The 12,527-nt window shown below is 29.8% G+C and overlaps 1 protein-coding gene across 1 annotated transcript; it reads right to left on the minus strand.

The window, feature by feature from the left end:
- Positions 1 to 8,999: 8,999 nt before the first annotated feature.
- Positions 9,000 to 9,524, minus strand: LOC136078844 (ATP-dependent DNA helicase PIF6-like). Its single transcript, XM_065794659.1, has one exon. It carries the CDS (start codon positions 9,522 to 9,524, stop codon positions 9,000 to 9,002), a length of 525 nt encoding a protein of 174 aa, XP_065650731.1.
- Positions 9,525 to 12,527: the final 3,003 nt, after the last annotated feature.

Genomic DNA, 12,527 nt, shown 5'->3' on the forward strand with positions numbered 1-12,527 from the left:
AAACACCATTTCTATTACTTGCAGTGTTCAATAATATATATTCATTACCATAAGGTGTATTCAAATATCTAAATGTGGATGAGTCTAGTTTAAGATCTGAAATAAATTGGGGGTATTAATGAAATATTTGCTTGTTGTGTTGAACTTATTGTAATAAAAGGTTGCAACGAATATGTATGTGGATTTCCAGTTTTATTGTTTAATTCAATTTTTAGATTAGTTTTAAATGGTAAATCAAGTGTAAAGTATCCTCCTAATTCAATATTAGAATGCATATTACAACCTTGTAAAGAGTTAGTATAAAATGGTCCACCAAGTGGAGCGAATAATAAATCACAAGCTATACTTCCTATATAAATACGTTACTTGATACACTTCCATTTGGATTTGTTCCTTTAAATTCTAACCATAGTTTTCTGAGAATACCAGGACCACTATTTTGAATAAAAACTGCTGTTCCATCTGTATTTGGTTCAAGAGTCTGGGATTTTACCCCATGCATGTTAAACTTGAATATGGTACTATTTCTAAACTGCTAGAATTAGGTATTATTGTGTCAACATAGTACTTTGTAGCAGCATCATTTGGATTTTTAGGTTCTGCTACATTTATTAATTTATTTGTATTCATGTCAATATCACTAGTTGCATTATTTTGCCAATCTCTTCTAATAAACATACTATCAGCTTGAGATGCTGTTAATCCATTTGAAACTACTCAACTTGTAGTTGAATAAATTCTTGTACGTCCGAATTTATCAACAGGCATTTTATATATAAAGAAAAAAAACTACCATAGATTATTAATAATATTCTGAAAATCATATCCTTCATCTAGTTTTTTTAAAACATAGAGACACAAATGTCCGCAGAATGAAGTATTTCCAAATTGAACTCTTTCACTGTTATAATAAACAGGACTTTTTAAATAATTAACAATTTCAACAGGAGGTGGTAGCCAATAAGAGTCAAAACTTAATTTTTTTTCACTGTCTTTGTACCAGCAAATCCAATGAAACCCTGTGTACTTGAATCTCCTGTATTTAATATTCCACATTCTTTTCTTTGTGCATTTTTTGGTAATTGATCTCTTACAAATACACCTCTAAAATGTTTTATTTTTAATTTTTTTGCTGCTTTGATCAATTGAAAATTTGTTAGTGGTTCATTGGGTAGAATTATTCATTCAACATTGACAAGTTTTTAAATATTTCCCATTTTTATTTATAAATTATTTTTTGAGAAAAAAATAATTTTTGGGCTCCCCTACCACTTAGGCTCCTTGGGCTCTTTTCCTAATTGTCCTATTGTCCTATTGTCTTATTTTCTTTTAGTTTGTAGTGTCCATATGCTAATGTGTGTATTCCATCTTCTAAAATAACTCTTTTATCGTCTTCTGCGCTTAATGCTATTTTATTGACCTCTTTTGTGTAAGTTTCATGTGAATATGATCTTATTACATTCATTTTGCTAATATGATCTTTTTTATTTAATAAACAATCTTTGTAATCTTCATGTGTTATATACTTTTAACAACACTTTTCTTTACTCCTTTACATTTTTTGTTATCTTTTCAGTGTACTTTGTAAGAATACAACTTTGATCTGAGTCCTACAAATTCTTCAATTTGTGCTCCTCCAGCTTCATCTTTAAACATTCCAATTATTTTCTTATTAAGACCAATTTTCAATCCAACATTAGTAATTGCTGGGTGCTTTAGGCTAAATTCACTTGTATCAAATTTGCTTTCAATATCTTTAGAAATATCGGAATAAAAGTCTTCTGTTTTAATTTCGTATGCTAAAGAATCTGTATCTGTGAATAATAGTTTTGCTCGATCAGCATAGTTTTTCTTTATGTAATCATAATGAAATTCATACATTAGAGTTTTGCTCAAATCCAATATACACATTCCTAAGTAAATTGGTTTAGCATATTTTAATTTTGTTCTTTTCATATGTATTGCTATTAAGTTTTCATCAAATATTGTTCTTCTTTCAAAGTTTGGTTTTGATGCTAGTTTAATAGCTTCATTTCTGCCTGTTACTAATCTAATATCAACTCTGATCTCAATGTTCTCCATTGTTTTTCCAAATACTGAGTTGTTCATGAGTTTAAAAAAGTCTTTTTCAAAATCATTCGTTGCTATAGTTCTAAGGTTTGTATTTAGTTCAATGTATTCATTGAGCCATGCTCTTTTTTCAAATTTTATCCCTCCGTGAATTTTAGTAATCTTTAATCCTAATCGTTCATATAGTTTTAGATTTTCATAATGTATTATATACTTTCTCTTATTATACAAGTTGGGAACTAATTTTTCAACTTTATCAATATTTAATCTTTCAGGTGCAAGTGGATAATCATTATGTTCATCATGTAGATGTTCAGGGTAATCTAAATCTACTTTTAGTATACATGGAGTTGATTTCCAGTTTTCTATTTCATTTTTGTCCATCCATTTAAAACCATGTGTTGGAAGTGGTTTACTGATTGCCCATCCATATAGATTATTAGCGACTAGATATTGTATGAATGTTGATTCTTTGCTTTTGTCAAATGCGTCATCAATGTACTTATTATTAGATGTTCCTAATCTATTCGATATCATACTGATTCCACCTCTTATTCCTTTCTTTATCATTAGGATCATATCGTAATCGCTCAACAGTTCTAATTTTACTTTTGTTTTCTTCAATGCTGCATCCAAAGCAAATCCTGGTGATGTATAATACCAAGCAGGATCTAATTTATAACAATTCATACAAACATCTCTAAAATTTTCAAAGACGTCAGCTAGTATAAGCAGATCTGAAACGTTGTACAAGTCATGATAATCTCTAAATGTTTTGCAATGAAACTCATTCCATACAGTTTGTGCATGTGAGTAATCTTCATCACTTATATCTTCATCGTTCAATTTTGAAAAGAATAATTCTTTTGGTGGTAATTGGGTTTCATTAAATTTATCAACAGAGTCTACCCAATCATAGGGATATACGCCTTTTTTTAGTAATAAATCTAATTGTTTCACTGAATATCATTTTCCGATAATTTTGCACTGGTCTCCTGCTAAATTCTTTGATAAAGCATCTAAACTAGAAGGCATAAATCTATAACTATCTAAGAAACGAAGTTCACGTTTAACTTCAACTTTCTTACCTTCTTTAATATACTCATGGACTTAAATTTTTCTAGAAAAGCTAACATACTTTTCTTCATTGTTTCGTATGCAACTCAATTTCCCTCCTGATAATTTTCTTATAAATAAGTGAGAATCATAACCAGATAAATTGTGAAATAGTACTGGAAAGAATTTTGTAATTTTATTATTTAAATTACAATTTTGATGAGCAGCACCTCTATATTTTCCAGTAATATGACAGTGATCACGTACTTTATCATTATCCAAATCTTTTCCGCAAATGTGACATTCAGTTGCTGCATTAAAATCATGCTTGTTTTCAGGAGTAAATATCATCTTTTTTGGAAACTTAATCATATCACAAATTTTCTTAATATCTTCTTGTAAAGTATCAACAAAAATTTGTGCAACATCATCTGTTTCACTACTTGCAGTAAATGTGACTGGACTGCTTTGATAAAAACTTTCATCAAAACATTTAATATAATAACAGAATGAACTTGGAATATATTTTTCTGATATTGTTTAGTATAAGATTCATTCGGATTGGGTTCACAAGTGTCAATTTGTTTGATAAAACTTTTAAAGTCGGCACATACTACAAACGGAACTCTCATTGATTTATTGTGATTAGTAAATTGCATTGTTGAATTTGGTGGTGGAAGTCGATACGTACTGAATAATCTGTTTCACAATACGATTTATGATTAGATAATGATTCCTCAAAATTAAATCCTAACAAAAAATTTCTACAATAGTGTTTTTTGCAACGCTTATTTGATGTTTGTGATGAAAGTAATCTGCTTAAATTTTTTATTAAACAGTAATGATTGGTTTCGTCATTTGAGATTAATAGTAAATTTATTAAATGTTTGCGATTATTATTCTTTGATACGTGCAAAATATGAACTTCTGATTTTTCATAACCATATGCATTGACACTGATATCTGTATTGTTCTTCTCAAATTGTGTGATTTGATTTAATGATACTGGAAAATCTATTTTATCCCAGTTTATTTTTTCAGCTTGATTTTTAAGCTCTTTATCTACTCTTTCAGAATTTTTAGCTGTTGAATTTAATTCTCTTGTGATGCACCACTTAAAATATTGATTATCTTCATTCTTTATATTAGTTATTGCTTTTTTATTTGCTAAATTTTTATCAAGTGGAATATATGATTTAGCTTTAATAGGATTATACTCAATAAAATTGATATCCATCTTTTCAACAGAAACAAATCTCCAACCTGATCCTAACTGTTGAAAAGATGATAAGGATTCTAAAATTTTCTGCTTTGATGTTTTATAAAACTCGTATAAATCTGTTGTTTCTAATACAACTTGATTACTCGTTCTAAATGGAACAGATGTGATTATAGTTTCTCCTGTTTTAATATCAGTACGCTCCATTTCACAAGTGAGAACTATATAAACCTTTGAATTTCTATTTCCGTTTAGTACTTTAATAGCACTATTTTTAGCAGCATTTATGAAGGATAAATGCAGCATTTATGAAGGATAAAGCATCATAACCTTCTACCCCTTTAGCTGTAAATTGCTTCGTCACATTTTTAATAGATGATTGATTTAATTCAAATTTTATTGCATTTATGTCTTTATTAATTTCTTTTTTTATTTCTACAACTTTTTTTCAGGTTCAACTTTGTTTCTAACTTCCAATTTATTGTATAAATTTTAATGAGTTGACTTTTTGATTGACTTTATTCTTAATTGTATCAGGTACGTATGACACAATCGATTCGGCAATAGAATTAAATTTACTTTTTTCAGTTGATTCTTTTTTTGCTGTCAATGTATTCACTGTATTTTTAATTGTATCAGGTACATATGACATAAGCCAACCTGTTATAGATTGCGATGGTCTTTGTTCAATCGGTGTGTTACTCACTGATGTAGATTGCGTTAGTGTACGCTCAACAGGTGTGTGCGATAACGCTTCTTCTAATTCACTTCTTCTCATTCTAGAATAATTTTTAATTCCTCGCTCTATAGCGATTTTTTTAAATTATTTCACTGTTATTTTTGCCATTTTTATATATCAAGATAGAATTTTTTTTAATTTTCATTTTCTTTATATCATTTTTCAAAAATATTTTTTCTTGTCAATATTTCATATGTAAAGTTTCATATGAAATATTAAATGCATCCCCATCCTCGTATTCTACAATAATAAGTAATATTTCGATATTTTGCAATCTCTTGATCTTTTGTATTTGTCAATGTTCTATATACAAAAGGTTCAGGGGTTAAAATTGTTGATGATATATCTGGAACAGCCTCATCAAGTAGATACTCAATATCCACTTTTATATGGCAAGATTTTTATTTTTTCTTGTCATATAACTTAATTAAATAATCTTCCAATTCAAGCAGATATTTATTTGCTTCTTTTATTTTTTCATAATCATATGTGAAGATATTTGGATTATATGATAACCAATTCCACTCTACTTTGTCTACAATCCCTTTTAATATTTCAATGGTATTTGGATTTGAAGATAATATATCCCAATGTACTTTATCTAAATTATCTTTTAATATTTCAATCGCATTTGGATTTTTAGATAACCATCGCCAGTTTACTTTATCTAAATTATCTTTTAATATCTCAATCGCATTTGGAATTGTAGATAAACAAGTCCAATCTACTTTATCTAAATTAGCTTTTAATATCTCAATTGCATTTGGATTTAAAGATAAAATTTCCCAACCTACTTTATCTAAATTCTCTTTTAATATCTCAATCGCATTTGGATTTCGAGATAAATTTCTCCAATCTACTTTATCTAAATTCTCTTTTAATATCTCAATCGCATTTGGATTTCGAGATAAATTTCTCCAATTTACTTTATCTAAATTCTCTTTTAATAGTTCAATAGCATTTGGATTTTCAGATAACCATTCCCAATATACTTTATCTAAATTATTTTTTAATAAATTAATCGCATTTGGATTTTTAGGTAACATATGCCAATTTACTTTATCTAAATTATTTTTTAACAATTCAATCGCATTTAGATTTTCAAATAAATTATCATTTCCCATTTTTATATATAAAGATTTTTTTTTTAATATATTTTAATTTTTTTTTAATTGTTCAGAATTTGATATTTCAATCTTATAACCATTATCAATCTTACCATCACGCATTTCAAGATATCTATATCCATGACCAGTTCCACGCATTGCACTATATAAGGATTTATATACTGTTCCTTCTCCTGTCTCCATGTTTGTTAATTTAATAGTTGTTTAGTTAATTGTTTTTAATCTTTCATATTTTGGATCTATTTCTTTTTTCTCTTCATTTACTGGATGTATTCTAGGTCTTCCAACTGATCTTTTCTCAGTTACTTCTTTCACTTCAGCCATAATAGATTCTTTATCTAATAACCCATTTTCCATTGCAATCATTATCAATGTAGCGATATTGTCAGATGTTTTTGAAATGTTATTTTCTTCTAATAAACTTTTTAAACTTTTCTTTGTATAATACATTTTTTATTGTATAAAGAAAAAAATTTTAAATAATTTTCAAAAAAAATTTAATTTTCAAAAATTTAATTATTAAATTTAATATCATTTGCTTTAAGTTTCATTATCGTATCAGATAATACAAGAGTATATGCTTGAGTATTTGCTGGTACAGCTGTATTAAATGTTGCTCTAATTTGTACTTGTATTGATGATGATTTTAATGTTTCTGATTGTTTACTAATATAAAAAACAAAAATTGGGTATAAATCTCTATAGTCAGAAGGACTTATGTTGCTGTTTGCGATCAATTCAGTCATCCCATAAAATTTTTCTTTAAACATAGATGCTTCTCTATAAATTCTTGAAATTTTCTAATTTGGAAATGACAAATCATAATTTTCAGTAGGATATCTGGTATTATTAACCATAATGAACATATTTTTCAAGTCACAATGATCAAATATTGAAGCATTAACAGTTTGGTCACCGTTAGCTCTATTTGTTTGAAATCCGACAACAACGTATCTAGGATTTTCAGGAGGTATATGTGAGGGCAATTCCCAATTAAATAAAGTAACTTGTTAAACATTTGCAATATAACACTGACGATTTCTAAAACTTACTGGAATGGCCACTTTATTTTTAATTTCATCAATAAGTCTTTTTTTTTTTTTTACCTGATGGTATAAAATTTGGCATAAGAAGTTGTATTCTATTAAGAATAACTTTTCCTGCAGCTGCACCAGCAAGCCTAAAAGTTCCATTATCATCACTTTGTCTTACAAGAGTTATTGTATGTTTAAGACCATAAATAACTTTGTCGTAATCATCACAGAATCCAAAAATGTGTCTTAAAGGTACGCAAAATGAAAATGTCCCTTTTGTAGTTGGTTTCTGAATTAGGTATGCTTGTCTTGTTGCAAACCCTGTGTTATCAGCAAGTACTGCTGTTGATGTGGTATCTTTATACCACAATTGATTTAATTCTTGTGCTAATTGAAAGTCATTTGCATAATTAAGCATTTCTAACATTGTAGTTGCTTGACCTGGATTATAAACAGCTTCTATCTCTTTGTTTGATAATTGGTATGTTATTCGATTAAATAAATGCATAAGACCATTATTTGTAAGCGCCACTGCATCTGCATTAGCATAAGCTGTTCCATCAGCTTTAACAAGTTGCCCTTCAAATAAGAGATACGCTTTAGATGGAAGTGCTAACAAATCTTGTTCCTTAATGTTGATTCTTATTTCTCCAGGACTATTTAGATTTGTGCCATTAATAGGTTCATATATATGTTCTTCATATTTTTCAATTCCATTATCTCTATCGGTTCTGTAAAATTAAATACTTCAGAAGTTGTCATTTTATTTTTTTATATACAATATAAATTGATTGACAATTCTTAAAAACGATATAAAAAAATTTACGAAAGCTAAATTTACGCAAGTCGAAGGCCGCGTCCCATTTTAACTAGATCTTCTATTCTTACAGCATTTTTATTTGATACTTTGCATGGGTGACCTTTGCATGGATCTTTTTTTACTGATCTTATTGCAGACCCCATCATCAATTTATTCATATTTGTTATTACCTCTTCTTCATTATTTTTTCCATGCGAAGTAGGTCTTTCAGATACTCCAAAACTTGAAATTAATTCATCAATTTTATTATTAACAGGTTGTGGCGCTATTTTTGATGACGCTTTATCAATTAATTGTTTTTCTTTTTCAACTGTAGCATTTTTAGCAGCTTCTATCGCTGATTTTAAAAGTTTTTTTGCTGATTTAGCAGCAGTTATTGCATTTTTTCCTAAATCAGTAGCAGCCATCTTCTTCAACACAGCTGATGACACTCTTGTTACACTTGACGCTTTTATTCGTTTAAATAAATCTCTTATAGTTTCGAATATACCACTTCCTCCAACAACATGTTTCTTTATATATATCCTACTAGCTGGAGTTACCCGGCGTTGCCCGGGCCAATATTTAAAAGTAAATGAGCATCTGGAACTTTGTTATACTAATTTTGGGCTATGCACAGTAAGATTGTGCAATATTTTTTAGTGTTGCACAATAATCCCACCAAATGTGACCCTGTTGGTTGAAGCTATGAAATAACTGAAAGACATTAAGGAAGAAAAAGACATTTTGTTTATTTTCCACTTAAAAACAACAAGTTAAGAATTTCCAAAAGAATGTTTACTCAAATTTTTCAATTAAATTGTTCTCTCACACTGGAAAAAAAAGTTGAACATGTTACAAAAGTTAAATCATGGGTAATTTCTTCACATTGGATTGTTATTGTTTTCTTTTAATAGGACTTCTTTAAAGAGGATTTCTTTCACTGAAGAGCCTTCTAATAGACAATGTTCTTGGTTTTTTCTTCTGGAGTCAAAATGAAAAGATTTCGTGGAGATCCAACTCTAGAGCATGCAACATAGAGCTGGCCGTGAGAAAAGCAGAGCTGTTCCAAATTGATGCCAGCCACTTTGAGTGACTGTCCCTGGGCTTTGTTAATGGTCATTGCAAAAGCCAGCCTGACTGGAAACTGGAGGCGCTTGAAACCTAATGGGAGGTCATTGGGAATCATTGGAATCCTTGGAATGAAGACATTCTCACCTTTGCCACATCCAGTCAGTATAGTTGCTTCAATCAAGTTTGAAAGGATAGCTTTGATGATGAGTCGAGTTCCATTGCAGAGCTTGGGACTGTCGAGGTTGCAAAGAAGAATGATTGGTGCTCCAACTTTCAGGTGAAGAATGTGAGGAGGACATCCAGATGGTTCTACAGAGTTCAGAAATTCTGTTGGATAGTTGACAGCTTCACTGGGGTCCATAACCATGTCAATGGAGTTGCAGGACTTTTCATTGCCTGGGAGCATTTTCTGGATCTGCATATTGATCTTGGTGACAGACTCATTTTTGGGAGCCAGAATAGCTCTCTCACAGATCCAGTCATGTCTGGTGAAACTCTGCTGGATGTTGGGAAACACCTTGACAATGAGTTCCTCTGCAGAATCCACCAGTGTGCAAAAGTTGGCAGGGAATTTAATGAGCCCTGTCTGCACATCAACTGGTGCCTCACCATTGCCCAAGGCAAGGAGCTAATTGGAAAAGGCTCCTGCTGACAGATCACCAGACAACTTTACCCTCATGTTTGTTGTCAAATGAATTGTTCTGACACTCCTCCACAGGTAGGAAGCTTTTAGGTTTTGCCAAATTGCACGGCTGAGGCTGCAGAGCCACACTGGATCCCATTTTTGGGCCCCCCTGACCCCGGGGGTCGGGTACGGGGTCAAAACCCAGCTAAGAACCTTCTCCCCCTCGAGGACTACCCCAATGCCAAATTTCATCGAGATCGGTCCGGCGGTTTGGATTTCTATAGAGAACAAACAAACACACACACAAACACACATTGCCCTTTATATATATTAAGATTATTAACAATTAGCATTTTTTTATGTACTATATATTTTTTTTATATATTCTTAATAATCCATCACAAATTGCAACACCTTCATTTCTTGCTCCAGTGTTACCTACTTTCCATGCAGCTATACACAAATAAAGCCGATCAACTAATGCATCAGGGTCACTAGGAAGAATTATAGTTTGTACTCTACCTACAATTCCTTTTCCTCTTGATTCACGCTTCCTGTTTTCTTTTATTTCCTTCCTAATAGGTGATATTATTTCTCTGTATTTTACACTACGAGAAGAATTTGGTTTGTATGGGTTTTCAGAAGTAATTGCATCTGTTTGTATTAATATATCTTGATATTTTTTAAGATCATCTTCATTATATACTCATTTATTAGGATTAAACTTTACTATCAATTCCCAAAGACCAGGAGTACCTATGTATTTTATTCCATTTATATCTTATTAATTAATATTGGAACTTTTCCTATAAAAAATTTACCCTCTTTAGAATGTATTCCAAATGTAGTGTCTGTAGACTTTTAACTATAAGTATACATCCTAAGATAGTCTGTTGCAATTTTTCCCAACTTTAAAAATTCATCAGAAGGCATTATTTCTTTAGATCCATAAGTAAGTATTTCAGGATATGCATTTGAAAACGTAAGAGCAATTTGATTAGCTTGATCTTGCAATTTAGATATATCCTCTTTTATTTGACTATCAATTAATGGCTTGTACAATTTTGACAAGTCTATCTCCAAATTAGAATCTCCAATCTTTTCACTAAGATCATTCTGCTGTATTCTTTTTTTACTCACTGATAATTCTTTTACAATTTGATCTCTCTTTTCATTGTCTGTAATTTTTAAAAATGACATTTTGTTTTTATATAAAAAAGATTAACAACACAACATGAACTTTTATGTTGTGTTTTATGATTTACGTTTTACGTTACGTTTTACGTTACGTTTTACGTTACGTTTTACGTTACGTTTTACGTTACGTTTTACGTTACGTTTTACGTTACGTTTTACGTTACGTTTTACGTTACGTTTTACGTTACGTTTTACGTTACGTTTTACGTTACGTTTTACGTTACGTTTTACGTTACGTTTTACGTTACGTTTTACGTTACGTTTTACGTTACGTTTTACGTTACGTTTTACGTTACATTTTACGTAAAACATAACGTTTTACGTTACGTTTTACGTTACGTTTTACGTTACGTTTTACGTTACGTTTTACGTTACGTTTTACGTTACGTTTTACTTTACGTTTTACGTTTTACGTTTTAGCAAACTATTTAAATAATCAATATTAAACGTTCCACAATTATTTTTAATCTCAAAGTCTTTATAAATGATATCATTTGTTTCTAATAATCTTAATATAAGTGCCATTGATAAAATACTTTTTATTAGTTTTTTTTCTTTGAAATCACACTCTAATTGAAGTACATATTTATCTATAATTCTTAATTTATCCTGTTTTTTAACATTATTCCATTGTTTAAGTGATTCTTTAATGTCTCTTTCTACACAATAAAAATCACTATCTTCATTCCAGATAAGTCTATAAAGTTTATTTCTCTCATCATCACTATAAGTTGATGGTATCTGAAAGTTTCCACAATCAGTGATAAATATAGAGTGACTTCCTGAATCAACAATAAAACCTCCTTTTCCAAATCCAAGAAGTTCCAAATATTTTTTTTTATTCAAATCTCTTTCACGTTTACTACATTCTAAAAGGAACGGATATAAATGTTGCATATCTTATTATTTGTCAATAAAATGTTAAGTGACTACTTTTTTATTAAACCTACTTTAAATTACTTTAATAGCTTCTTCTCTCCCTTGGTCGACTAGTGACAACTTTGTTTGTTCATCAATTTCATTTTTAACTTTTATTTTAATTTGCTCCATCATTGTCTGATATTTTCAAGTTCACCAAATATTAACTCAAATTCCTTGTCATCTATATGCCCATCTACTAAAGCTTTAGAAATATAATTGCATATTGCATTTAGTTTTGAATCAGCAAGCACCTTAATCTTTTCATGCTTTTCTGCTTTTAAATTCATTTTTTTATTAACTTGTCCGCCTATTATTGAGAACACACCTGCTTCTAATGCTGCACCTTCACATGCAATAACTACTGGTGCTGCAATGATTGTTGATAAAAAACTAATTCCAATAGTTACAAGTGCCATAGTGCTTGCTAGTAATGCATTATCAATTGCAGAAATTATTTTTACAGCTCTATGATATTTTTTAGCGTTTTCTTATAGATATACCAAACTTTAAAGAAACACTTTTTTGTGACTTAAAACCTATTTTCATATTTTGTTGTGCAAATACATCATATCTTCCATTTATTAATATTGCAGGATGCTGTAAATTTTTATGTGGTTTAAAAACTATAGGAAATGGTTCTGATTGTTTATATTTGTTTATAAAATA

Source organism: Hydra vulgaris, chromosome 03 (genome assembly GCF_038396675.1).
Source record: "Hydra vulgaris chromosome 03, alternate assembly HydraT2T_AEP".
Classification (NCBI taxonomy): Eukaryota; Metazoa; Cnidaria; class Hydrozoa; order Anthoathecata; family Hydridae; genus Hydra; species Hydra vulgaris.